Genomic DNA, 27,662 nt, shown 5'->3' on the forward strand with positions numbered 1-27,662 from the left:
ATTTTTTTGTTGAATTTTTGTCACATTTTTTTGTTGAATTTTGTTGAATTTTTGTCACATTTTATGTTGAATTTTTGTCATTTTTTTGTTGAATTTTGTTGAATTTTTGTCACATTTTTGTTTAATTTTGTTTAATTTTAATTTTTGTCACATTTTTTGTTGAATTCTTGTCATTTTTTTGTTTAATTTTGTTTAATTTTTGTCACATTTTTAATTGAAATTTTGTCATTTTTTTGTTGAATTTTTGTTGCGTTTACATTGTTTTCTTCTCATTTTTTTGTGGCTGTTTTGATGCTTTATTTCCCCAAATGGGATCCGTTCAGGTTCCGTTCAGAGCTTAAACGAATGAATGAAACATCGACTTATGGAGACATGAAACAAAACCTCTTGTTCTTGAATCTTTTTATTCCAGTAAGTGGTGTAACACACGCAGGAGTATAAACACACATTTCATCCACATCACCTTTTAACAAGAAAACTATCAACGTTTGTTTTTAGGTTCAGTTTCAATATCAAAAATATTTAGCTCAAAACGAACACACAAAATGGCTGCTGTTCCGTAAACTGGGAGTTGTACTTTTCTTGTTAAAACGTGAAGATCGAACGATGACAAAGTAAAGAGTTCAGCTGCTACAACAAACTCTGTGAAATGAGACGAGACCAGGGTGGAGACGATGGAGCTCGACGTGGCGAGTGCGGCGAGCGTGACGAGTGTGGGGCGACCACCTGAGTTTGGCTTGAGCTAGGAGCGGTTGGACACATCTACGAAAGGTATAAAACAATTCTTTAATCGTTAAAAAATCGCACAAAAATACTACCGTGAAGTTAATCTGGAGTTCCTACAAAGGCTGTACAAGGAATACAAAATATACGTCGCATTTCAGAAAAGGTACAGGTCGAAAAAAACAACCAAAACGTGGTCCCAAAACGTGGAGTTCCGTTTGTGTAACAGTTCACATGTTCAGATCCCTTCATATCACAGAGCGACTGCGAACAAAGTGAAACATTTTAAGAGACATTTTAAGAGTTGCCTATTTTTAAAGTAGAAATAAAGCTTGCGTAAAATAAATAGTTGTAAAGAGACAGAAAAACGATCCTGATTCCAGACGGATTTTCATCAGGAGTGAAAGTAACAAAGGAAGTGCAAAGGTTAGTGCTGGATCGTCTGCTCCGGGGGGACAGTCTGCTGTGAAAACATGCGATATCATGACACAAATGAACCTCTTACCACCCGCCAAAACCAAATCCATTCTCTCTCTCTCGTCGTCACTTTTTATTTCCCTCATGTGTTTTGGTCACATTTTAATTACTTTTTTGCTGCTCTTCTGTCACTTTTTGGCTGGATTTTTGTCTTTTTTTGCAGGATTATTGTCATTTTTTCTGCTGGATTTTTGTCATTTTTTCTGCTGGATTTTTGTCATTTTTTCTGCTGGATTTTTGTTATTTTTTCTGCTGGATTTTTGTCATTTTTTCTGCAGGATTTTTGTCATTTTTTCTGCAGGATTTTTGTCATTTTTTCTGCTGGATTTTTGTCATTTTTTCTGCTGGATTTTTGTCATTTTTTCTGCTGGATTTTTGTTATTTTTTCTGCTGGATTTTTGTTATTTTTTCTGCTGGATTTTTGCCATTTTTTCTGCTGGATTTTTGTTATTTTTTCTGCTGGATTTTTGTCTTTTTTTGCAGGATTATTGTTATTTTTTCTGCTGGATTTTTGTCATTTTTTCTGCTGGATTTTTGTCATTTTTTCTGCTGGATTATTGTCATTTTTTCCGCTGGATTTTTGTCATTTTTTCTGCTGGATTTTTGTTATTTTTTCTGCTGGATTTTTGTCATTTTTTCTGCTGGATTTTTGTCATTTTTTCTGCTGGATTTTTGTTATTTTTTCTGCTGGATTTTTGTCATTTTTTCTGCTGGATTTTTGTCATTTTTTCTGCTGGATTTTTGTCATTTTTTCTGATGGATTTTTGTTATTTTTTCTGATGGATTTTTGTTATTTTTTCTGCTGGATTTTTGTTATTTTTTCTGCTGGATTTTTGTTATTTTTTCTGCTGGATTTTTGTCATTTTTTTCTGCTGGATTTTTGTTATTTTTTCTGCTGGATTTTTGTCATTTTTTCTGCTGGATTTTTGTCATTTTTTCTGCTGGATTTTTGTTATTTTTTCTGCTGGATTTTTGTTATTTTTTCTGCTGGATTTTTGTTATTTTTTCTGCTGGATTTTTGTCACTTTTTTGCAGGATTTTTGTCATTTTTTCTGCTGGATTTTTGTTATTTTTTCTGCTGGATTTTTGTTATTTTTTCTGCTGGATTTTTGTTATTTTTTCTGCTGGATTTTTGTTATTTTTTCTGCAGGATTTTTGTCTTTTTTTCTGCTGGATTTTTGTCATTTTTTTCTGCTGGATTTTTGTCATTTTTTCTGCTGGATTTTTGTCTTTTTTTCTGCTGGATTTTTGTCATTTTTTCTGCTGGATTTTTGTCTTTTTTTCTGCTGGATTTTTGTCATTTTTTCTGCTGGATTTTTGTCATTTTTTCTGCTGGATTTTTGTCATTTTTTCTGCTGGATTTTTGTTATTTTTTCTGCTGGATTTTTGTTATTTTTTCTGCTGGATTTTTGTCATTTTTTCTGCTGGATTTTTGTTATTTTTTCTGCTGGATTTTTGTTATTTTTTCTGCTGGATTTTTGTTATTTTTCTGCTGGATTTTTGTTATTTTTTCTGCTGGATTTTTGTCATTTTTTCTGCTGGATTTTTGTCATTTTTTCTGCTGGATTTTTGTCACTTTTTTGCAGGATTTTTGTCATTTTTTCTGCTGGATTTTTGTTATTTTTTCTGCTGGATTTTTGTTATTTTTTCTGCTGGATTTTTGTTATTTTTTCTGCTGGATTTTTGTTATTTTTTCTGCAGGATTTTTGTCTTTTTTTCTGCTGGATTTTTGTCATTTTTTTCTGCTGGATTTTTGTCATTTTTTCTGCTGGATTTTTGTCTTTTTTTCTGCTGGATTTTTGTCATTTTTTCTGCTGGATTTTTGTCTTTTTTTCTGCTGGATTTTTGTCATTTTTTCTGCTGGATTTTTGTCATTTTTTCTGCTGGATTTTTGTCATTTTTTCTGCTGGATTTTTGTTATTTTTTCTGCTGGATTTTTGTTATTTTTTCTGCTGGATTTTTGTCATTTTTTCTGCTGGATTTTTGTTATTTTTTCTGCTGGATTTTTGTTATTTTTTCTGCTGGATTTTTGTTATTTTTCTGCTGGATTTTTGTTATTTTTTCTGCTGGATTTTTGTCATTTTTTCTGCTGGATTTTTGTCATTTTTTCTGCTGGATTTTTGTCACTTTTTCTGCTGGATTTTTGTCATTTTTTCTGCTGGATTTTTGTCATTTTTTCTGCTGGATTTTTGTTATTTTTTCTGCTGGATTTTTGTTATTTTTTCTGCTGGATTTTTGTTATTTTTCTGCTGGATTTTTGTTATTTTTTCTGCTGGATTTTTGTCATTTTTTCTGCTGGATTTTTGTCACTTTTTTGCTGGATTTTTGTTATTTTTTCTGCTGGATTTTTGTCATTTTTTCTGCTGGATTTTTGTCATTTTTTCTGCTGGATTTTTGTTATTTTTTCTGCTGGATTTTTGTCATTTTTTCTGCTGGATTTTTGTCACTTTTTTCTGCTGGATTTTTGTCATTTTTTCTGCTGGATTTTTGTCATTTTTTCTGCTGGATTTTTGTCACTTTTTTGCTGGATTTTTGTCTTTTTTTGATGAGTTTTTGTAATTTTTGTCGCTTCTTTTGCTCACTTTTTTAGTTGCGTTCACATCCTCATTTCCTTCTCGTTTTTTTGCCTCTGTTTTGAAGAAGCTTTTAGATTTCGAGAATTTGGAGAAAACATGTTCAGGTGGGAGTTAAGAGGTTAAGGTTAGGGCCAGGGAAATTGTTAACTTCAGGGTTAGGATTAGGATTATTTGTATTTTTAGACAAACCAACTCATAGATCTATACGAAATCACAGCAGACCGTCCCTCCCGAGCACACGATCTAGCGCTAACCAAGTGCAAACCCCTGAAGTTTCCAAACTCTTCTGGTGAATCTACTTCCTGTGGCGTTTGGAGGAGCGCGGGGGCGTGGCCTTGGCGCCGCGCCTCTTCAGCGCCCGGGGGGTCCGCTCTGGAGTGGGGTGAGGGCTGATGACGATCGAGGGGACGGACCTGTTTCTCAAGTTCCTGCCCGATATAACGATGGGTTCTTCGTCCGTCGCACTCTCCTCCTCGTCCTCATCCAGGCGCAAGCTCAGGACGAGGCTGTCGGATAACTCCTCCTCCTCCTCCTCCTCGCTGTCAGGCTGGGGGCCGGACTTCCTGCTCCTCCGGGAGTGTTTACGAGGGGTTTTCGACATCGTGTCCTCTGGCGCCAGGTATCCCGTAGAATCGAGCTTCTCGTCGGGGTCTCTGTAGTCGACTCGAGGCCGTTTACGGGAGGACCTTCGTGTTTGGCTCGTGTCTGGCTCCGGGGCCTCAGGTTGTATTTCCACGTCATCTGCTGCAGGAGATCCTGGCATAACCTCTGTTGAGTCCTGGTTGCTTGTTTCTTCGGTTTGTGTGTCTTCTGGGCTTGTTTCACTGTTGGCTTCAGTCTCCTCTTGTGTGCATGGAATCGTAGCTGCTTCTTCAGGTGTGTCTGTGTTTTCTGACGTCAGATCATTACTCTCCGTCTCGTTTGTCTCTGCAACAGAAAGCTCTGCCTGATTTTGCTCTGTAACATCGTCAGTCCTGGAACTGTCCGACTGGCTCTGCGTCTCCTCAGCGACGTCTTGTGGTTCGGACACTGCAGCCTCAGGAACTGACTTGTGGACTTTGTTGACATCTACTAACACCACGCACAGCCGGGGAAGACTGGGGCATTCAATACATGCTTGATGCTTGATTTCTGTTTGTTTGAGAGTGTCTGAGGGAGACTCCGCCTCCTCTCCTGACGGCAGGTTTATTGGCAGTTCAGCCTGGTTGTCCTCGGTTGAATTCTCCTTTGCTGGAGACGTTACCTCTTCAGAAGTCTTGATTTCAGCTTCCTGATCCACAACTTCAGAGGAACTATTTTCTGTCGCACTTTCTTTTACGTCTTCTTGTACAGTGTGACTGTGTTTGGATGTAGCTTTGACAGACCTGGTGCCACGACGTGATGATCTAGTTTGTATAACTGGTGCCTCTTCATCGGCTTCCTCAGGAAGAGATTCTGGTTCTGCCACGCTCTGTTCCATCACAGATTCAGGTTGGGACTCCTTGTCCATCTCCACAGGGCTCTCAGTTTGTTCAGTGGCCTCTGCAGTACTTGGAGGAACAGACTCCTCTTCAGCTGTAGATGCTGATTCTTCTCTCTTCTCCTCTACAGCTTCAGTGACAGCACTTTCTGCTACAGCTGTCTCTTCCACTGTGACGTCTGTCTCATCCTTCACCTTTTCAACTTCTTTGTCCAAAGTTTCCTCTTCTGCCAGAGCAGGTTCTTGATCTTTGATGTCCTCCTCTGGTACAGCCTCCATGGTTTCTGTCATTACTGAATCTGCAGCAGGTTCGTCCTTGTTAACAATAACTTCATCATCTTCTGCTGGTAAAGACGTGTCATTGTTGTCAGTTGCTGTGAGGTCAGATGTCTGTTGCTGCTGGACCTCTTCAGTTGTATCTTCCTCTGCTGAAGATGTTCTCTGTTCCTGGGTTTGACCTTTAGACTTGCTGACTTGTTTCCTTCCAGTTGACTTCCTACCTCGTGTAAGGGGTGCTGTTTCAGCAACCTCCTCTTCTACCAAACGTTTACTACGTCTGGTCGTTCTTGGGGTTGAAACCATACTGGCTGTTCTGGCCCCACGTCTCAGAACTCTTGTTTCAATCACTTCCTCTTCTGTGGATGAAGGGCTTTCCTCCTGGTTGGTTATCGTCTCAGAGGAGCCTTCTTCAGTCGCAACAGCTGCTTCAGGGACCTCTTCAGGATCCTTGGTTTGAGATGCGGCCTCTTCATTGTCTGCTTCCTCAGGAAGAGATTCTGGTTCCGGCTCTTTGTGTGGTTCTGGTTCTGCCACGCTCTGTTCCATCACAGATTCAGGTTGGGACTCCTTGTCCATCTCCACAGGGCTCTCAGTCTGCTCAGTGTCCTCTGCTTCTGCAGTACTTGGAGGAACAGACTCCTCTTCAGCTGTAGATGCTGATTCTTCTCTCTTCTCCTCTACAGCTTCAGTGATAGCACTTTCTGTTACAGCTTTCTCTTCCATTGTGACGTCTGTCTCATCCTTCACCTCTTCAACTTCTTTGTCCAAATGTTCCTCTTCTGCCAGAGCAGGTTCTTGATCTTTGATGTCCTCCTCTGGTAAAGCCTCCACGGTTTCTGTCATTACTGAATCTGCAGCAGGTTCGTCCTTGTTAACAATAACTTCATCATCTTCTGCTGGTAAAGACGTCTCATTATTGTCAGTTGCTGTGAGGTCAGATGTCTGTTGCTGCTGGACCTCTTCAGTTGTATCTTCCTCTGCTGAAGATGTTCTCTGGTCCTGGGTTTTCCCCTTAGACTTGCTGACTTGTTTCCTTCCAGTTGACCTTCTACCTCGTGTAAGGGGTGCTGTTTCAGCAACCTCCTCTTCTACCAAACGTTTACTACGTCTGGTAGTTCTTGGGGTTGAAACCACACTGGCTGTTCTGGCCCCACGTCTCAGAACTCTTGTTTCAATCACTTCCTCTTCTGTGGATGAAGGGCTTTCCTCCTGGTTGGTTATTGTCTCAGAGGAGCCTTCTTCAGTCGCAGCAGCTGCTTCAGGGACCTCTTCAGGGACCTCTTCAGGATCCTTGGTTTGAAATGCGGCCTCTTCATTGTCTCCTTCCTCAGGAAGAGATTCTGGTTCTGCCACGCTCTGTTCCATCACAGATTCAGGTTGGGACTCCTTGTCCATCTCCACAGGGCTCTCAGTTTGTTCAGTGGCCTCTGCAGTACTTGGAGGAACAGACTCCTCTTCAGCTGTAGATGCTGATTCTTCTCTCTTTTCCTCTACAGGTTCAGTGACAGCACTTTCTGCTACAGCTGTCTCTTCCATTGTGACGTCTGTCTCATCTTGCACCTTTTCAACTTCTTTGTCCAACGTTTCCTCTTCTGCCAGAGCAGGTTCTTGATCTTTGATGTCCTCCTCTGGTACAGCTTCCATGGTTTCTGTCATTACTGAATCTGCAGCAGGTTCGTCCTTGTTTACAATAACTTCATCCTCTTCTGCTGGTAAAGACGTGTCATTGTTGTCAGTTGCTGTGAGGTCAGATGTCTGTTGCTGCTGGACCTCTTCAGTTGTATCTTCCTCTGCTGAAGATGTTCTCATGTCCTGGGTTTGACCTTTAGACTTGCTGACTTGTTTCCTTCCAGTTGACTTCCTACCTCGTTTAAGGGGTGCTGTTTCAGCAACCTCCTCTTCTACCAAACGTTTACTACGTCTGGTCGTTCTTGGGGTTGAAACCACACTGGCTGTTCTGGCCCCACTTCTCAGAACTCTTGTTTCAATCACTTCCTCTTCTGTGGATGAAGGGCTTTCCTCCTGGTTGGTTATCGTCTCAGAGGAGCCTTCTTCAGTCGCAACAGCTGCTTCAGGGACCTCTTCAGGATCCTTGGTTTGAGATGCGGCCTCTTCATTGTCTGCTTCCTCAGGAAGAGATTCTGGTTCAGGCTCTTTGTGTGGTTCTGGTTCTGCCACGCTCTGTTCCATCACAGATTCAGGTTGGGACTCCTTGTCCATCTCCACCGGGCTCTCAGTTTGTTCAGTGGCCTCTGCAGTACTTGGAGGAACAGACTCCTCTTCAGCTGTAGATGCTGATTCTTCTATCTTCTCCTCTACAGCTTCAGTGACAGCACTTTCTGCAACAGCTTTCTCTTCCATTGTGACGTCTGTCTCATCCTTCACCTCTTCAACTTCTTTGTCCAAAGTTTCCTCTTCTGCCAGAGCAGGTTCTTGATCTTTGATGTCCTCCTCTGGTAAAGCCTCCACGGTTTCTGTCATTACCGAATCTGCAGCAGGTTCGTCCTTGTTAACAATAACTTCATCATCTTCTGCTGGTAAAGACGTCTCATTGTTGTCAGTTGCTGTGAGGTCAGATGTCTGTTGCTGCTGGACCTCTTCAGTTGTATCTTCCTCTGCTGAAGATGTTCTCTGGTCCTGGGTTTGACCTTTAGACTTGCTGACTTGTTTCCTTCCAGTTGACCTTCTACCTCGTGTAAAGGGTGCTGTTTCAGCAACCTCCTCTTCTACCAAACGTTTACTACGTCTGGTCGTTCTTGGGGTTGAAACCACACTGGCTGTTCTGGCCCCACGTCTCAGAACTCTTGTTTCAATCACTTCCTCTTCTGTGGATGAAGGGCTTTCCTCCTGGTTGGTTATCGTCTCAGAGGAGCCTTCTTCAGTCGCAACAGCTGCTTCAGGGACCTCTTCAGGATCCTTGGTTTCAGATTTTGCATCTTCATTGTCTCCTTCCTCAGGAAGAGATTCTGGTTCCGGCTCTTTGTGTGGTTCTGGTTCTGCCACGCTCTGTTCCATCACAGATTCAGGTTGGGACTCCTTGTCCATCTCCACAGGGCTCTCAGTTTGTTCAGTGTCCTCTGCCTCTGCAGTACTTGGAGGAACAGACTCCTCTTCAGCTGTAGATGCTGATTCCTCTATGTTCTCCTCTACAGCTTCAGTGACAGCACTTCCTGTTACAGCTGTCTCTTCCATTGTGACGTCTGTCTCATCTTGCACCTCTTCAACTTCTTTGTCCAAAGTTTCCTCTTCTGCCAGAGCAGGTTCTTGATCTTTGATGTCCTCCTCTGGTACAGCCTCCATGGTTTCTGTCATTACCGAATCTTCAGCAGGTTCGTCCTTGTTAACAATAACTTCATCATCTTCTACTGGTAAAGACGTCTCATTGTTGTCAGTTGCTGTGAGGTCAGATGTCTGTTGCTGCTGGACCTCTTCAGTTGTATCTTCCTCTGCTGAAGATGGTCTCTGGTCCTTGGTTTGACCTTTAGACTTGCTGACTTGTTTCCTTCCAGTTGACTTCCTACCTCGTTTAAGGGGTGCTGTTTCAGCAACCTCCTCTTCTACCAAACGTTTACTACGTCTGGTAGTTCTTGGGGTTGAAACCACACTGGCTGTTCTGGCCCCACGTCTCAGAACTCTTGTTTCAATCACTTCCTCTTCTGTGGATGAAGGGCTTTCCTCCTGGTTGGTTATCGTCTCAGAGGAGCCTTCTTCAGTCGCAACAGCTTCTTCAGGGACCTCTTCAGGATCCTTGGTTTGAAATGCGGCCTCTTCATTGTCTCCTTCCTCAGGAAGAGATTCTGCTTCTGCCACGCTCTGTTCCATCACAGATTCAGGTTGGGACTCCTTGTCCATCTCCACAGGGCTCTCAGTTTGTTCAGTGGCCTCTGCAGTACTTGGAGGAACAGACTCCTCTTCAGCTGTAGATGCTGATTCCTCTATGTTCTCCTCTACAGCTTCAGTGACAGCACTTTCTGCTACAGCTGTCTCTTCCATTGTGACGTCTGTCTCATCTTGCACCTCTTCAACTTCTTTGTCCAACGTTTCCTCTTCTGCCAGAGCAGGTTCTTGATCTTTGATGTCCTCCTCTGGTACAGCCTCCACGGTTTCTGTCATTACTGAATCTGCAGCAGGTTCGTCCTTGTTTACAATAACTTCATCATCTTCTGCTGGTAAAGACGTCTCATTATTGTCAGCTGTTGTGAGGTCAGATGTCTGTTGTTGCTGGACCTCTTCAGTTGTATCTTCCTCTGCTGAAGATGATCTCATGTCCTGAGTTTGACCTTTAGACTTGCTGACTTGTTTCCTTCCAGTTGACTTCCTACCTCGTTTAAGGGGTGCTGTTTCAGCAACCTCCTCTTCTACCAAACGTTTACTACGTCTGGTCGTTCTTGGGGTTGAAACCATACTGGCTGTTCTGGCCCCACTTCTCAGAACTCTTGTTTCAATCACTTCCTCTTCTGTGGATGAAGGGCTTTCCTCCTGGTTGGTTATAGTCTCAGAGGAGCCTTCTTCAGTCGCAGCAGCTGCTTCAGGGACCTCTTCAGGATCCTTGGTTTCAGATTTTGCATCTTCATTGTCTGCCTCCTCAGGAAGACATTCTGGCTCAGGCTCTTTGTGTGGTTCTGGTTCTGCCACGCTCTGTTCCATCACAGATTCAGGTTGGGACTCCTTGTCCATCTCCACAGGGCTCTCAGTTTGTTCAGTGGCCTCTGCAGTACTTGGAGGAACAGACTCCTCTTCAGCTGTAGATGCTGATTCTTCAGTCGCAACAGCTGCTTCAGGGACCTCTTCAGTCTCTTCCAGTGAGTCTTTTCCTCCGTCAGATCCATGTTCTGGTGTGTCCTCATCCTCGGCTGCAGACTCCTGTCCTTTTTTCAACCTGGCGCTTACTCGGGTGGGTTTGGGGGTTGTGGTGGAACTGTCCCCTCCTCTTAGAGGCTTCCTGTGGAGCAGTATCTCCTCCACTCCATCTTTTGTTTCTTGAGTCATTTCAGACTCGCCCTCAACATCCTCTACTGTTGAGTTTTGTGGAATGTTGACGACTGTTCGGGTTCGTAAGACTCTCTCCACGGTGACAGTGGCCTGTGGGGGCGCTGTCTTATGCTCGCTGTCCTCTGCAGTGTAGTTCTCCTCTACGTGGGAGCACTCCTCAACCTCTGAGGCCACGTTCTCCACTGTGATCGCAGTACTGCAAAAAGTGTTGAGGTTCTGCGGGACCTCCTCAGGGGCAGAGTCTAAAGTCTCTCCCTCAGAGTCCTGTAAAGATGTCAGTTTGTCAAACACGGCGTCTTCTTCAAGTTCAGTCGCAGCGATCTCTGTTCCATTCTCCGTGGTCTCCAGCAGCTCCTGGGGACAAACACGATGTACTCAGGTTATTCCACACAAAGTCACCACTCTCCTCCAAACGCCAGTGTGGGGTTTACCTCAGTTTGCACCATGTCTGATCTCAGAAGAGTCACCTCCTCAGTGATTCTGTCAGGGGGAAAAAAGCACAAAATGACTGCACTGTACAAGTACTAATAATCCTCTCTCTTCACGGGTCCATCAGGGCTCCAGACTGAGACCCTTTCTGGGAGCATGGGTTTAAAAGTAGAACAGAGCTGAGTGCAGTTGTCGTATCTTGTTTGTATCTTGTTCTTTTGTATCTATGGAAGAGTAATTGGGTTTTATGAGTTCTTAGGTCTGTATGTTCTGGTGCACCTAAATTACAAATGAGACCTGTTTATACCAAGTTTACATTGATGGTGCCCAGGGCTGGGCCAAGGCAATTCGGCGTTTCTCCAGCACACGTGTCTTTTTCTGAGTTTTCTTGACCCAAATGCCATTTTATAGTTTCAATAGCTTTTTCCCCCAATCCACACTTGGAAAAGGCTAGTTTTATTTTACTTCATTATGATTTTCTCTTCATTGTGCTTCATGAAACGTGCGGAGGAGGAACTTCTTCTGCTGAAGTACATTTACGAACGGGGTCGTTTGAAAGATTGAAATGTTTCACTTTCTGTGTCTGAGAGTCAGTGAGGTTGTAGACGGCGGGAGAATGGGGCTTGCAGTTTGGCGGCTGCCTGGGTCGCCTATGCCTACCGTACCATAGTGCTATACTTACGGCCAATACTCATGATAATCATTTTGGTGATTTTTTCAGCGAATTGCTTGATAAGGTTTAATGTTTTGATGCACAAACATGAGTTTAAAACGTGCATATTGAGCAGCTTCATGAGGCCTTCAGGGAGAGTCAGGTCCAGCCGACTGAAGGACAGCTTCATCAGTCTGTATGTGTGCTTGTTTATAGCTCCATATTTGCTATAGTTTGGTGACGTATAAGATATTTAGCCATGGCCCCCCCCCCCCCAACCCTCCTTTATCATTACTGTGGTTCCTACAGTCGTCAAGAACCTTCACACTGACCGAGCGTCTGATTCCTGCTCCTCTGTGGTCCTGTGTCCGGTCGAGCGGTGTCTGGATCCTGCGCCTGAAACAGTCACACGTTACACACACGTTACACACACGTTACACACACGTTACACACATGACACATGCACTGGCTTCCTGTTCATTTTAGAATTGATTTTAAGGTTTTATTGTTTGTTTTTAGAGCTTTGAATGGACCGGCCCCTCAGTACCTCACAGATCCACATGCACTCTCCAGCGCTCTGAGGTCTGAGGACCAGTTCCAGCTCGTGGTTCCTAACACGAACCGTAAAACCAGAGAGGACAGAGCGTTCTAAGATGTGGAACGCTCTGCCCCCCCCACGTCCGAACGGCCCCCACCCTGGAGTGTCTTAAATCTCGTCTTAAAACCCACTTTTATTCTCGGGCTTTTAACACCGCGTGAGTTGTGTCTCTGTCTCTGTGTCTTTTATTTTCTTTTATTGTTTTAACAATTTTATTAAACTTCTTTCATTATTGCATCTTATTTATGTTTTAAACTATTTTATCGTTTTAGCTGAATGTATAGTTTGGTTTCACTTGATTCTATTATATATTGCCGATTTATGTGCAGCACTTTGGAAGCACTTGTTTATAAATAAAGTGGATTGGATGACACGGCCCCCTCTGCTGCCCCCTGCAGGTCACTCCGCCCCAGCTGCTCACCTTTCGTGGCCTTCACTACAGTCACCTCCTCCTGAAAGACAAACACAAGGTTCTGTGACCGAGGCCTGGTGTTTTACTTCTTCTGTGATCTCGATATGTTTGAAATGAACATCTGCCGTACCGTGGTCTCCTCCGTGTGAAGCTCCGTCCCCGTCACTGCAGACTCGCCCGAGTACGTCAGAGTCTTGGACACGCCTACGAATGCAAAACCTGTTTTAGACAATCCACTTCTAAAGAGAACAGCTTTACCCAAATTAGACACTATTTTCCAAACCAGGCCCTTCCGTACATGACGCTATGATATTCTCACATACATCAGATTGTGTGACATCATGGGCCCAGGCCACGCCCTCAGACACTAAACACATCAGGTCATCATACAATCAGTGTTCATTTTGACAACATACTTTAATTTAGTTTTAGTTTTAGTCTAAAATGTAATTTAATTTTAGTCAAGATTTAGTCAAAAAAATCTTTTCAATTTTAGTCTAGTTTTCGTCGACTAAAATTGATGTCAATTTAGTCGACTAAATTGAAGACTAGTTTAGTCGACTTATATTTATAATATTCATTATGATGATATTTAATCAGGTCCTCTGCTTCATGGAGCTGCTCCTCATGAACAAAGCTCAGAGCTGATCATTTGACAGTGAATTTAAATGATCTGAGGCTCTTTCAAACAGTCAATTATTGCTGCAGCTAACGATTATTTTGATAATCGATTTATCTACCGATTATTTTCACGATTAATCGCTTGGCTGTGAAAGGTGCATGGCTTTACATATAAAAGTGCAAAGTTGTGGAACTCATGACCCGCTGAACTTAAAACCATGACTGAGTTTAAAATGTTCACATATACAGTTAAGTCTTGGCTGAAACAGAATTGTGCCCATTTGTAAATCTGTAAATAGCACTGAGTTTGTGTAAATGATTTATATAGTGGATATAGGTAAGTTTTTAAGATAAAATTGAAAATGTTAATGTCGTGTAGAAAGGCCCAACCTGGGACTGGAGTTGAAAATTCGCACAAGCTACAAACTCTTTTTGCCTCAGGGCCCGTTTTGTTTTTTCATCACTTTTTTCAAGAATCTTTTACATTTGGTTAAAGTCACACTGGAGAAAATGTGCTCGGTTAAACCTTTTCTAATACAGGTCGTCCCAACATATTTGTAAGATATTTGTTTTGTCAATATATTGTTCCCTCAAAGATTTAACAAAAGAATTCAGGACCCAAAACAAAGCTAAAAAGGCACTGAATTCGTTTAAGCTCCCGGACGTTTGGAAAAGTGGGTCATGACTTTGTTTCATTATGGAGATTCACTTTTTTGTTCCGTTTTCATCCTCGCTTTCGTCCCCGTTTTGATGCTTTCCTTTGAAGCTTTGAGATTGGGGTAAAGCTCTGCTAAGGCGGGGGGGTAAGAGGGTGAGCTGTGGTACCTCTCAGACTCAGGCTCTGGAGTTTGCTGGCGAGGCTGGTCCTCTGGTTGATCCTGCAGCTGTCCACCTCCCACAGCAGCTCGGCGTCCCCGGGGTACGAGCTCAGGTAGCTCTGGCACACTGGGGCAGACGTGGCACACATTAAACCCATTTCCCTCCACTCAAACGTGCGTGTAAAGCCCCCGGTGTTACCTTTGTACATGGCCGTGGTCAGCGGGTACTTGAGGCCGAGGCAGTCGTCTTTAAAGCTGTCCACGTAGTCCTCCAGCATGTGCAGGCCCAGCCCGTTACCGCGGTGACTCCTCCTCACGAACATGGAGTCCATGACGGGCAGGGGGAACGTCCGGCTGGAGAAGGAGCTGCACGAGCTGCCTGTGGGAACACAAACATGTTCCAGCCCATGGAGGTGCAGGACGGTCCCTATGGCGGTGTGTTCATTAAAGCTACACTGCAGAACTTTTCACTTTCCATAACATGACAGGTAATAATCACAGCTTTTTATTCCCAATGCTGTGTTTGTCATGTTTTGTTTCACAAGATTATGTTTCGTCTCTAAGCGGTGCCTCAGCAGCCGATCACAGTCTCCTGGTCTCTCATTCATCCTGGCCTATTGTCCAGGAGGGAACTGAACCTTCTGGCTGTGAAGCCCGAGCACTAACTGCTGTGCCACCGTGCCCCGCCCTCGCTCAGCCCCGGGTCAGACTCACAGCGCCTGCTCCTCCGGCCCGTCTGCCTCGTTTCTCTGATTCTGGACCAGATTTGTCTCTTTTCTTTTCCGAGCATCGTCTCCTCCAGAGCAGCTCCTTCTGAGCCGTGTTTAATCCACAGTTTTATCAGACCTCAGACTCAGAGACACAACAGTGACGGGTGCCTGTCGGCTCCGCCCACTTTTCACAGCTCTGTTTTACTGATGATACAAGTGCTTAAAAACAGCTCCACTGCAAAAAGTGGATTCTAAGCAAGTAAAAAATGTCTTCAAGAAAAAAGTTCTTTTTTTTCCCCTAAAAAGTAATAATGTCTCACTGAGCAAAACTGAGTTTTCTTGTTCAGATAAATTTGCTAAAAACAATTTTTCTTGTAACAAGAAAGAAAAACTTTTTGAATCTTCTTCAGTTTTAGACAAAGAATATTTTTTCTTATTTTGATAAAAACTCAGATCAACAACTCTTAATGTAAGAACTGCTTCTCACAGATAAAACATTCCATTCTTTAAAGTGGCGGCTCGGTGGCACAGCGGTTAGAGCCTCAGCTTCACAGCTCGAAGGTCCCGGGTTCGATTCCCACCAGGACGGGGCCTTTCTGTGTGGAGCATGTTCTCCCCGTGTCTGCCACTAAAAACATGTACAATAGGTGAATCCTCCAGCAGGTGATTCTGACCATCAGCCTGGCTCCACATCATGGAGGCGGGTCTCCGGGCAATACTTTCCTTAAATATTAGTATTTATTAAGAACATTTTACTCAAAAATGTGTTTAATTTAGAACATTTTACTTAAATCAAGCAACATTTAAGTAAAATATCCACAATTTTTCACTAAATAAGAATATTTTCCTTAAATTATTCCATTTTCTGAGGACATTTTGCTTAATTCTAGCTTTTTATTTGCTTAAATTTAGTGTTTCTTTCTTGTTTTATGATGAGAAAAATATTCTAGAAATAAGAATTCTGACCCCATTGGCAGAGTTTTTTCCTTAAAACAAAACAAAACGTCTTATTTTAAGATGTTTTTCCTTGTTTTTAGTGGGGCACTTTTTGCAGTGTCCTGTTCTTCTCATGTTCCCCAAAGCCTCTCGTGAGGTGAAGGTTCATGTGGAGGACAGTTCTGGCCCTGCAGACCCGTGTGAGTGTGTTTGTGTTTGAGATGTTGAACTGGTGGATCTCGGGAGGTTTAAAAGTAGATCTTTGTTATAAAGGTGGGGCAGCCCTGGATTAGTTCTGTTGATGTAACCTGAATGTTGCTGTTAAATGGCTTTAATACAGATATCACTCAAAGGTACTTCCAGTTTTTGGTGTGTAGTACCTGTAGTACCTGCAGTAGCGTCTCTGTAGTACTTTGGTAAACCTCTGTGGCTGCTCGCTCTTTACCTGTGGGTTTGACGGAGTAGAAGCCGACTGCTTCTCCGTTTCTCCACAGGATCTTGGCGAAGTCCTTGGCTCCGTGGCAGAGGAACGGCAGCTCGTCAGAGTTCATCTCCTGGACTCTGTAGACGATGCGGTTGAGAACGTAGAGGACGATCCTCTCGCCCAGAGTCTCCACCTGAGGGTGGATCCCAGAGCCGTGAGGCCCAGTGGTACAGGATGTGAAGGGTGTACAGGTGGAGGGAGGTTACCTGCAGCAGGCCGTCCCGTGAGCTGTCGTCCGTACGGAGGATGTCCCTCACGCTCCACCACTGTCCCAGCAGGAACAGAGCGGCGGGAGTGAAGGGGTCGGCTGGAGCGAAAAGGGCCAGAACCTTCTGAGAGTCACAGCATCCGTACAGAGGAACCAGGCCCACAGTGGACACGCTGATGTCCAGCTGAGGAGACACCAGGAACAATGAGGACCTTCACCCACAGCAGACACTGTTTACAGGAGACCAGACGTCTGATCATCATCTCATCATCATCTGATCATCATCATCCTCTGATCATCGTCTGATCATCTGATCATCATCTGATTATTGAAGAGTCCACAGAGGAACCTGATCTCTCACCCTGTGAAGAAACTAACCAGGAAAGTAAAGCAAAGAGGACGAACTACTGTCACAGATGTAAGTGTACAGTTTTAAAACTAGAAACGTTTGATCATAAATGTTTTATGTGAAAGCCCAGTGTGCAGCTGATGGTGCAGTGGTTAGAGCTGCTGCACATGTGCTCAGGGTTGTGGGTTTGAGTCTTTACTAAATACATCCTTATCGAAGGTCAGAGCCCAGTTTGTGGAGATCACGACAACTAGGAAGAAACGTTTAAGATAAGATAAGATCTCACAGTGGAGATAAACCTGTGCTACAGCCAAGTCCAAACATGGAGCTGTAATCGCTTCAAACATCTCCACCAGGTTCTGTAGGTCGAGATGTTTGAAGGGAGAGGAGATACTTCAGTTGCTCTAGAACTTCCAAACTGCTCATTTAAAGCAGCACTAAGTAACTTATTTACCTTAATAAACCCTCCCCGTCGTCCCTGTGGGGGTGTTACAAGTGTTTATGGGATGATTGGAGGGTCTTTCATCGCCCCCTGGTGTCTCTGGCCAGAGAACCATGTTTGCAACTTGACTGCCACCGGACCGGAGAAAGCAATACACACTAATGTAATCACGAAGAAGAAGCTAACATGCTAACGGGCAAAGCTAACTGTGGGCTAGCGTCACTTTAAACAGTATTTACAGCAAAGTTTGAGTGAAAAAAAATATTTCCGTTGTATAATTGGATGCACAGTAACCCTCTGTCCCTTCACCTTTTCTGTCAGCGTAGGATTTACTCTCCAAGACAATTAACAAGTTAAAAAATCATAACTTGCTACGACACCTGCAGTTGCGCTTATGGCCTCTAGGGGGAAGAGTTACTTAGTACTGCTTTAAAACCTGGACTTTTGGATGAAAGAGGAGACTGAGCCTTTTCTGTTGTTCTGTATCTGAGGTCCAGACTGACCCGTGTGTGAGGTCCAGACTGACCCGTGTGTGAGGTCCAGACTGACCCGTGTGTGAGGTCCAGACTGACCCGTGTGTGAGGTCCAGACTGACCCGTGTGTGAGGCCCAGACTGACCCGTGTCTCAGGTCCAGACTGACCCGTGTGTGAGGTCCAGACTGACCCGTGTCTCAGGTCCAGACTGACCCGTGTGTGAGGTCCAGACTGACCCGTGTCTCAGGTCCAGACCGACCCGTGTGTGAGGTCCAGACTGACCCGTGTCTCAGGTCCAGACTGACCCGTGTGCAGACTGACCCGTGTGTGAGGTCCAGACTGACCTGTGTGTGAGGTCCAGACTGACCCTTTTCTCAGGTCCAGACTGACTGTGTCTCAGGTCCAGACTGACCCGTGTGTGAGGTCCAGACTGACCCGTGTGTGAGGTCCAGACTGACCCGTGTGTGAGGTCCAGACTGACCCGTGTCTCAGGCCCAGACTGACCCGTGTGTGAGGTCCAGACTGACCCGTGTGTGAGGTCCAGACTGACCCGTGTGTGAGGTCCAGACTGACCCGTGTCTCAGGCCCAGACTGACCCGTGTGTGAGGCCCAGACTGACCCGTGTGTGAGGTCCAGACTGACCCGTGTCTCAGGCCCAGACTGACCCGTGTGTGAGGTCCAGACTGACCCGTGTCTCAGGTCCAGACTGACCCGTGTGTGAGGCCCAGACTGACCCGTGTGTGAGGTCCAGACTGACCCGTGTGTGAGGTCCAGACTGACCCGTGTCTCAGGTCCAGACTGACCCGTGTGTGAGGTCCAGACTGACCCGTGTGTGAGGTCCAGACTGACCCGTGTCTCAGGTCCAGACTGACCCGTGTGTGAGGTCCAGACTGACCCGTGTGTGAGGTCCAGACTGACCCGTGTGTGAGGTCCAGACTGACCCGTGTGTGAGGTCCAGACTGACCCGTGTGTGAGGCCCAGACTGACCCGTGTGTGAGGCCCAGACTGACCCGTGTGTGAGGTCCAGACTGACCCGTGTGTGAGGTCCAGACTGACCCGTGTGTGAGGCCCAGACTGACCCGTGTGTGAGGTCCAGACTGACCCGTGTCTCAGGTCCAGACCGACCCGTGTGTGAGGTCCAGACTGACCCGTGTCTCAGGTCCAGACTGACCCGTGTGTGAGGCCCAGACTGACCCGTGTGTGAGGTCCAGACTGACCCGTGTGTGAGGTCCAGACTGACCCGTGTGCAGACTGACCTGTGTGGAGTCCGGGAGGGTCAGCGTCTCGGGACAGTCGGGGTTACTGTACAGCAGTTCGGTCATTTGCTTCTGAGCTCGATGCTCCAGCTCTGCAGGACTCACGGCCCCGAGAACGTCCACCGGAAACTTCATCTGCAACAACACGGGGTCAGTCACTACTACACGTACACGTACTACTACTACTACTACTACTACTGCTACTACTACCCCTACTACTACTACCAGGGGCGGACTGGCCATGTGTCCATTCTGGAGGAGCACAGAAGGGCCGCCTTAACCTCTTAACTCCCGCCTGAACCGAGAGCATTTTCTCCAGTTCAGCTTTACCCAAATCCTGTCGGCCAGTGTAACGCCTCATCTGAAAGACCTACAAAACTAAATGGATCTTTTTCCATCACTTTTGATGGAAGTGAGTGACTTTTTTGTCACTTTTTCATCAATTTTTTTGATTTTTTTTGGTCCATTTTTTTGTCACTTTTTGTCATTTTTTGTTAATTTTTTGTCACTTTTTCTTCCATTTTTCTCACTTTTGTTTCACATTTTCATCCTTGTTTTCGTCTCACTTTTTTCAAATTTGTCGATTTTTTTGGTCAATTTTTTGTCAATTTTTTGTCACTTTTTGTCATTTTTTTTGTAATTGATTGACTGCTGAATTCTTCCGCAGTCAATTATTGGTTTTCATGTTCTTTATTATTATTCCTCTTCCATCTTTTTCCCGATTTTCTAGAGCTTTCAGCACCTTCATGCTTTGTGCAATTTATGCAAGTTATGCATCAAAACGTCCCGCATGTTGAGGAGAAGGTGCTGTTACTTTTGTTCCGCATGTTGAGGAGAAGGTGCTGTTACTTTTGGGACTTCTGCAACTTACGGTTTTTCCGCAATCGGCCAAAATGTCGGAGATTTTTCCCATTGACTTATAATGGGGCTGCCGCAAATCCAGGCTTTTCTGCACTTTTTTCTGCATTTTCTGCAATTTCTGCACTTTGTGCAGGTTCAGCTTCTGCAACTTGTGGGTTTTGAGAAAAAATTGTCCTTCTGCAGATTTCCAGTTTTTTTATACGAGAGTTTGAAATGTTTGCATTAGTGTGTATGTGGGAATCCAGCCAATGGGGAAACTCCGCCTTTCAGCCATTTGTGCTTCTGCCAATCAAGCACTGAGGCCATTTCAACAGTTTGACCAGTTTATGGAATTTAAAAAGTTTATGCAATATTAACAATTTATGCAAATTAACCACTTTATGGGATTTAACCAGTTAATGCATTTTAAAGCGTTTATGCAACTTAAGAGTTTATGCCATTTAGGATTTATGCATTTTAAACCGTTTATGCAATTTACATAATTTATGCAAATTAACCCATTCATGCATTTTACCACTTTATGCATTTTATACAGTTTATGCAACATGACATTTTCTGCATTTTACCAGTTTATGCAAATTAAGCAATTTATGCAATTTGAACAGTTTATGCAATTTCTGCATTCGCTTCCCGCAATTCCGCAGTCAATCGCAATGGCGCAGCCATTGCATTTCTAGTTTTTTTTGTAATTTTTTTTGTCAAAAGTTTGACAAAAAGTTAGAATCACTCTTGTAGGTCTTTCAAATGAGGCGTTGCATTGCTGCTCTCCAGTCGAGAAGCTTTTAGATTTGGGTAAAGCCAAACTGGAGAAAATGCGGGGGGTAAGTGTCACATTTACATTGATTTGGGCCGGGCCGGTCAGAGTCCAGGGCTGTTTTTCAGTCCCAGTCCACCCCTGAATACTACTACTACTACTACTACAAACATACACATACTACTGCTACTGTATTATGTAGGTGTGTAGGACCGTCCCTCAAACGTCTCTGTATTTATCTTTCTCATCTATTTTGAATTTAACGACTGAAAAGGAGCAGAAACAGTAAGTTTACTCCCTCAAACCCCAAAGCGAACCCTTTCTTCACCCGGTCCATGTCACATCCGTCTCTAAAGGTGTCTGACTCTCGCTAAAACACCCGTCATTGAAGTTTTTGTAAACTCTGGAATCTCGCTCCTTTACCTTCTGCATCTGAGCCGCTGACGTCCCCCTAAGATCTGACCTCTGACCTCTGCATTATTTACTGCTGTGTGACCGTCCACAGCACTGAGAGGGTTCTTTCAGTGGTTGGTCTTTAAGCTTTGACTATTTCTGTTGTTGTTTTTTTGTTTATTGAAACAGGGACAATGTACACAAGCATTAATTTTTACAGAAGAAGAGAGGAGCACTGTACAGTATTCGTTTTGTTTTTTATAATCAATCAAAGTTTATTCTTACTTGAAGCAGTGTTAATGTCGTCGACTAAAATATTTCGTCTTAATTTTAGTCAAAGTGATATTTTTGTGACTAAAATTGGACTAAAACTAAATTAAAAGTTCCTCATGAGACTAAAACTGTGACTAAAATGTCCAGATATTTGAGTCGACTAAAATCAGACTAAATAAAAATGAAAAGGAGAGACTAAAATCATCCAAACTTGTATTGAGCGTCTGAAAGAGCCTCAGATCATGTTTAAAGGATCAGCTCTGAGCTTTGTTCATGTGGAGCAGAAACATGAAGCAGAGGAACAACATTAAATATGATTAGAATCAATATTATCAATGCAAAGTCCACTACATTAGTCTGAAATTTAGTCGATTAAAACTAGACTAAAATTGAAATGTTTTTTTTGACTAAATCTCGACTAAAATTAAATTACATTTTAGTCAAAAGACTAAAACTAAAATAAAATATGTTGTCAAAATTAACACTGATTTGAAGTGCTTTTTAATTGTTTTGTTGAAAGTGGGGAATTGTTATAGAAATCTGAACCATTAACTGTTTTTTCCTCTCATCATGTCACATCTGCTTCATGGACATTTGACCAGTACATACAGTGCCCGATATTCAGCGAGCATCACCTCATCTGTTCCCTCTGTATAACTTCATTTGTTCTTTGGATGAACAGTCGTCTAATCTACAGAGACGTCCTTGTCCAGGGCTCCTCGTGTATCTGCTGTATCTGCATTTCATCTTTGCTTCTCAACATAGTAAGACTACTTTGACCATTACATCATTGGTTTGTATAAATACCGTGTCCTGGCTCTGGAGCATCTTTGTCTCTCCGGTTTTCATTGAATATAGTCTCAATGTTTCCCATAACAGTGAGCAGGGCCGGACCGGGACTGAAACCCAGCCCTGGACTCTGGTCAGCCCGGCCCACATTAGCGTAAATGTGACACTTTCACAAATACACATGTGAACCTCTGACCCCCCGCCTTTTTGTCACGTTGTCGCTGCATTTTTGTCATGTTTTTGTCGCTTTTTTATTACTTTTTTTGCGTGTTTTCGTCACTTGTTTTTTGGGGTTTTTTTCATGTTATTGTTGTTTTTTCATCGCTTTGTCGTCATGTTTTGTTGCTTTTCCAGCACGTTTTTGTTTTTGGAGGCTTTTCTTTTAAACCCTTAACTCCCGCCTGAACCGAGAGCATTTTCTCCAGTTTGGCTTCACCCCAATCCAAAAGCTTCTGGGGAAAAAAAGTGTGAAAATAGCGACAAAACTGAGACGAAAACATGATGGAAATGTGACAAAAAGTGAGAAAACATTGACAAAAAAGTGACAAAAATGTCACAAGAAATTGACGAAAAATGGACAAAAAAAAAGACAAAAAATGGACATAAAAATGACGAAAATCTGATTTTAAAAAATGATGAAAAAATGACTAAAATGTGACAAAAAAGTTACAAAAATGAGTTGAACGCCCAACAAAAAAATGATGGAAAAAAAATCTGACGTGAGGAAAAAGATCCTCTCAGTTCAGGCGTTAAGAGGTTAAGCTTTTAGATTTGGGTAAAGCTCAGTTACGCCCGGGGGTGAGGCCGTTTATTGTGAGAAATGACCCTGATATAAGTTCACTCACCTCAGTTCCTCACACTGAGTTTCCCTTTAGCCTCAGTGAAGCTCTGAGTCTGTGGAGAAGGTTCTGTTCATGATCTAAAGGTAAAGTGGCCCGTTCTTCTTGAAGCCTCCAGTTCCTGTGAGTTCCTGTGAGTTCCTGTGAGTTCCTGTGAGCTCCTGTAAGTTCCTGTGAGTTCCTGTGAGTTCCTGTGAGTTCCTGTGAGTTCCTGTGAGTTCCTGTAAGTTCCTGTGAGTTCCTGTGAGTTCCTGTGAGTTCCTGTGAGTTCCTGTGAGTTCCTGTGAGTTCCTGTGAGTTCCTGTGAGTTCCTGTGAGTTCCTGTAAGTTCCTGTGAGTTCCTGTGAGTTCCTGTGAGTTCCTGTGAGCTCCTGTGAGCTCCTGTGAGCTCCTGTAAGTTCCTGGTCTGTCTTCATGAGCTGCAGGTGTGAGATCTCCCACAGTGGCTCCGTGACACTGAGGTCAGACTGAGATGAACTAACGGGACCTTCACTTTGTTCTGGAGCATCAGAGGAACTCACTCAGAGCTTCTGTGAAACATGGAGGTGTTTCTCTGATACAGAAGCTTCTCCACCAGGACCTCACAGACTCAGAGCTTCTGTGAAACATGGAGGTGTTTCTCTGATACAGAAGCTTCTCCACCAGGACCTCACAGACTCAGAGCTTCTGTGAAACATGGAGGTGTTTCTCTGATACAGAAGCTTCTCCACCAGGACCTCACAGACTCAGAGCTTCTGTGAAACATGGAGGTGTTTCCCTGATACAGAAGCTTCTCCACCAGGACCTCACAGACTCAGAGCTTCTGTGAAACATGGAGGTGTTTCCCTGATACAGAAGCTTCTCCACCAGGACCTCACAGACTCAGAGCTTCTGTGAAACATGGAGGTGTTTCTCTGATACAGAAGCTTCTCCATCAGGACCTCACAGACTCAGAGCTTCTGTGAAACATGGAGGTGTTTCTCTGATACAGAAGCTTCTCCACCAGGACCTCACAGACTCAGAGCTTCTGTGAAACATGGAGGTGTTTCTCTGATACAGAAGCTTCTCCACCAGGACCTCACAGACTCAGAGCTTCTGTGAAACATGGAGGTGTTTCTCTGATACAGAAGCTTCTCCATCAGGACCTCACAGACTCAGAGCTTCTGTGAAACATGGAGGTGTTTCTCTGATACAGAAGCTTCTCCACCAGGACCTCACAGACTCAGAGCTTCTGTGAAACATGGAGGTGTTTCTCTGATACAGAAGCTTCTCCAGCAGGACCTCACAGACTCAGAGCTTCTGTGAAACATGGAGGTGTTTCTCTGATACAGAAGCTTCTCCACAAAGACCTCACAGACTCAGAGCTTCTGTGAAACATGGAGGTGTTTCTCTGATACAGAAGCTTCTCCACAAAGACCTCACAGACTCAGAGCTTCTGTGAAACATGGAGGTGTTTCTCTGATACAGAAGCTTCTCCACAAAGACCTCACAGACTCAGAGCTTCTGTGAAACATGGAGGTGTTTCCCTGATACAGAAGCTTCTCCACCAGGACCTCACAGACTCAGAGCTTCACTGATGCTGAAGGGAAACACACAGTACGAGGAGCTGGGGGTGAACTTACAGCAGGCTCATTTTGGGGATTTATTTTGTTATTTGAGAAGTTCATTCATGTTCTGTGTGGAGCTGAAACTAATGATCGATCACTGAAGAAGTCGACTATTGTAATATCGATGACTCGTTTTCTAGTAAACACAGACTCAAATACAGCGAAACTCACATGAACTTTTTATTTTGCTTTGTTTTATAGTTCGGGTCTGCAGTGTCAGAGCAGAATCAGCCAACGCTTCAAAACTTTAAGTTTCCTCCGTCAACACGTCCTTGAGCGGCGCCGCTGTAGCTTCATGTCATTATGAAAATGAAAAACACACGTTTCCTCCACAGATTAATCGATTATCGAGAAAATAACCAGCAGATTAATCGATCACCAAATAAAATCCACCGTTGTGAGTAAACTTATTGGCACATCTGTATCTGAACACATCTGTATCTGTCGTGAACTTCACCCCCACTTTGTTTTTCAGTTACCATCATGAGCTCCAGATGTTTTTGTGCAGTTTTCAGTGAGACAAAGTTGAGGAATAAGTTTTGTTAGTGAAGCCTCAGTTCAGGAAACTCATGTGGCCCCTTTAGTGCTCACACTATAACACTAACACACACTAACACACTATAACACACTAACACGCTATACCACACACTAACACACACTAACACACACTATAACACACTAACACACATGACACACAGTAACACAGTAATGTAGTAACACTCTGGTGCATAAAGACCCTCTGTCTTTGACGCACTAACACAGTAACACACATGACACAGTCACACACACTAACACTCAGACCCCCCTCTGGGACCTGGTCCCGGGCAGGACCTGGTCCCGGGCAGGAGGACCTGGTCCCGGGCAGGACCTGGTCCCGGGCAGGAGGACCTGGTCCCGGGCAGGACCTGGTCCCGGGCAGGAGGACCTGGTCCCGGGCGGGAGGACCTGGTCCCGGGCAGGAGGACCTGGTCCCGGGCGGGAGGACCTGGTCCCGGGCAGGACCTGGTCCCGGCAGGACCTGGTCCCGGGCGGGAGGGGCCACAGGCTGAGGGACATAAAGCCGCTCTCGTGCCTCGGTCTCTGCTCTGTCAGAGTGAGTGAGTTCATCATGACGGTGCTAATCTTCAGCATTAATCCTTTTATCTGCTGAACTCTCCGCTCCCGCAGCTGCTCAGAGCTTCTGCTCCTACAGAGCCTGTAGTGCGTGTGCGCGCGCGGCGGGCCTGGTGGAACACGGTGTTCCCGACACAAACACGCTTCATTTGCATGAACGGGGAGAGTGACTCCCGCGCGCCGCGGGACACGGAGTTCCCTGTGGGGGGGCGGGGTGGGAGGGGCAGGGGGTGTGCGCGCTCAAAGCGCAGCTTCGATTCAAACTTTTCTTTGATAAACGCGGGGCTCCGCGCGCTCAGGTGACGCCCCCCCGGTGTTTCATGTGCGCGCGCTCACGGGGACATCGTGTCCAGAGCGACAGAGGCGCGTGTGACGCGCGTGTGCCGCTCGTGCCCGTGTCTAAAGCAGTGTTGTAGAGACACTAAAGTCATATTTCTTGTTCCCGGAGTCTGTCCTGAGGCGCGCACGGGACAGCACAAAGAGGCGCACGGGGGCGTGCACGCGGACTGCACGGAGAAGTGCACAACACACACAACACACACACGCACATCTCTCCGGGGCTCCGGGCACGGGCCCGCGCTGCGTGTGAACGGCGTGTCCGGAGCGCCGGCGCGTCAGACTCACCTCGGGATCCCGCGGAGGCGCCACTTTCTCCACTTTGTAAAGTTCGATCCTCAGCGCGAGGACCTCACGGCGGATCCGTCAACACTCACGTCTGTTACGCTCCGAGCGCGTCACACTGCGCATGCTCAGTCCAGCCCTCCTGCACACAGGGTTATGTAAGTCTGATCCTGTCCCGACACCAAAATACTCAAACCATCCATGTGCGTGTGCAGGCACGTCCGCGTGACCGCGGCATTCTGCAGCTGCACGAGTGTGCACGCCCGTGCACGTGTGTGCACGTGTGTGAAAGTGTGTCAGCCCCCCCCCCGTGAGTCAGCCCCCCCCCCCGTGAGTCAGCCCCCCCCCCCCTCCCCGTGAGTCAGCCCCCCCCTCCCCGTGTGTCAGCCCCCCCTCCCCGTGTGTCAGCCCCCCCCCTCCCGTGAGTCAGCCTGTGTCAGTATCAGCTGACGCAGCAGTTGTCCTGGTGGGACCAGTGAGGCCCTGCGGCCCCAGACCTGGACCAGACCTGGACCAGACCCGGACCAGACCTGGACCAGACCTGGACCAGACCTGGGCCAGACCTGGGCCAGACCTGGACCAGACCTGGACCAGACCTGGACCAGACCTGGACCAGACCTGGACCAGACCCAGACCAGACCTGGACCAGACCCAGACCCACATTAATGTACCCACAGGCCCCGGGGCTTAAACAGAGTTGAAGGCCCCCACCCTCCCCTCAGGTACAGGAGCGCAGAGCTCAGTCACGCCGCCCTTGACCATGGTCGGCCCAGGGCTCCAGCCCCGCCAGCCCAAAGGTTAAGGCTCTGGCCAAACCTGGGCCAGACCTGAACCAGACCTGGATCAGACCTGGATCAGACCTGACCATCTGCCTGGCTCCACATCATGGAGACGGGTCCCCGGGCGCGGCTCTGCTCCTGACGGGCCCCAGCGGCATCGAAGGATGGGTTAAATGCAGAGACACATTTCCCTACGGGGACAATAAAGTAACAAACATGTTTACGCACACGCACACGCACGCACACGCACGCACGCACGCACGCACACACACGCACACGCACACACACACACACACACACACACACACACACACACACACACACACACGCACAGTCTTTAGTGATGGTACTTTGTGTGAGTAATAACAGTATTTGTTCCAGTGAGTTTGCAGTACTGCAGTACAGACACTAGGGGGCAGTAAAGACTCATGATGTTCCTCCAGGGACAATATTTGAGAGAAATTGTTCAATTCTGTTTATAGACAAAGTTTTATGTTTTTGAGTTAATCCCAAATGAGCAAAGACAAAGGGTTAAGTATCTGCAGTGTTTGTTTCTCTCTGTCTGACATGAAACCAGGATGATTATCTTTAACCTTGGCTGTGATTTCCAGACTCCAGAAGGTTCAGGTTCATTGGTTAAAATAAAGATGTAAATGTCCAATCATCACACGGGTCAGAAAGAAGGCGGGTTCTGTGTCAGAGATGAACGAGCTGTGTCTGAAATGTGAAGATCAACCAAGAACCAAAGACCTGGAGAAG

General features: G+C 45.3%; 3 protein-coding genes across 4 annotated transcripts in view; all 3 read right to left on the reverse strand.

Moving 5' to 3' along the window:
* Positions 1–27,662, reverse strand: part of tmem175 (transmembrane protein 175) — a 183,751-nt gene that overhangs the window by 41,435 nt on the left and 114,654 nt on the right. The window lies entirely within an intron of this gene.
* Positions 4,032–10,266, reverse strand: LOC306974936 (uncharacterized protein). Of its 2 annotated transcripts, XM_079572341.1 has the most exons (3): positions 10,051–10,264; positions 7,594–9,261; positions 4,035–6,792 (listed from the first exon to the last, which is right to left on the reverse strand). In XM_079572341.1, the coding sequence occupies exons 1-3, from the start codon at positions 10,189–10,191 to the stop codon at positions 4,072–4,074; spliced, it is 4,530 nt and encodes a 1,509-aa protein (XP_079428467.1). In that variant the 5' UTR covers positions 10,192–10,264; the 3' UTR covers positions 4,035–4,071. The 2 variants fall into 2 exon arrangements, with proteins under 2 accessions (XP_079428466.1, XP_079428467.1); XM_079572340.1 differs by having other exon boundaries at positions 4,032–9,261; positions 10,051–10,266.
* Positions 10,214–26,318, reverse strand: LOC306979717 (uncharacterized protein; the record flags this gene model as incomplete). The annotated part of the gene is made up of 12 exons (XM_079578812.1): positions 26,128–26,318; positions 18,896–19,030; positions 16,373–16,558; positions 16,128–16,299; positions 14,236–14,415; positions 14,044–14,163; positions 12,728–12,801; positions 12,607–12,637; positions 11,920–11,983; positions 10,938–10,986; positions 10,300–10,860; positions 10,214–10,231 (listed from the first exon to the last, which is right to left on the reverse strand). Exons 2-12 carry the CDS (start codon positions 19,028–19,030, stop codon positions 10,214–10,216), a joined length of 1,590 nt encoding a protein of 529 aa, XP_079434938.1. The 5' UTR covers positions 26,128–26,318.

Source organism: Gobius niger (assembly GCF_951799975.1).
Source record: "Gobius niger genome assembly, chromosome: 1".
Lineage (NCBI taxonomy): Eukaryota > Metazoa > Chordata > Actinopteri > Gobiiformes > Gobiidae > Gobius > Gobius niger.

What these genes read in the sequence shown, in the direction of transcription:
- LOC306974936 (XM_079572340.1), bottom strand. Translation starts at nt 10,191, where the DNA reads ATGGACAAGGAGTCCCAACCTGAATCTGTGATGGAACAGAGCGTGGCA. An exon ending in AAACCAAGGATCCTGAAGAG is followed by an intron (nt 9,262 to 10,050) that starts GTCCCTGAAGCA and finishes TTTCAAACCAAG; the next exon opens with GATCCTGAAGAGGTCCCTGA.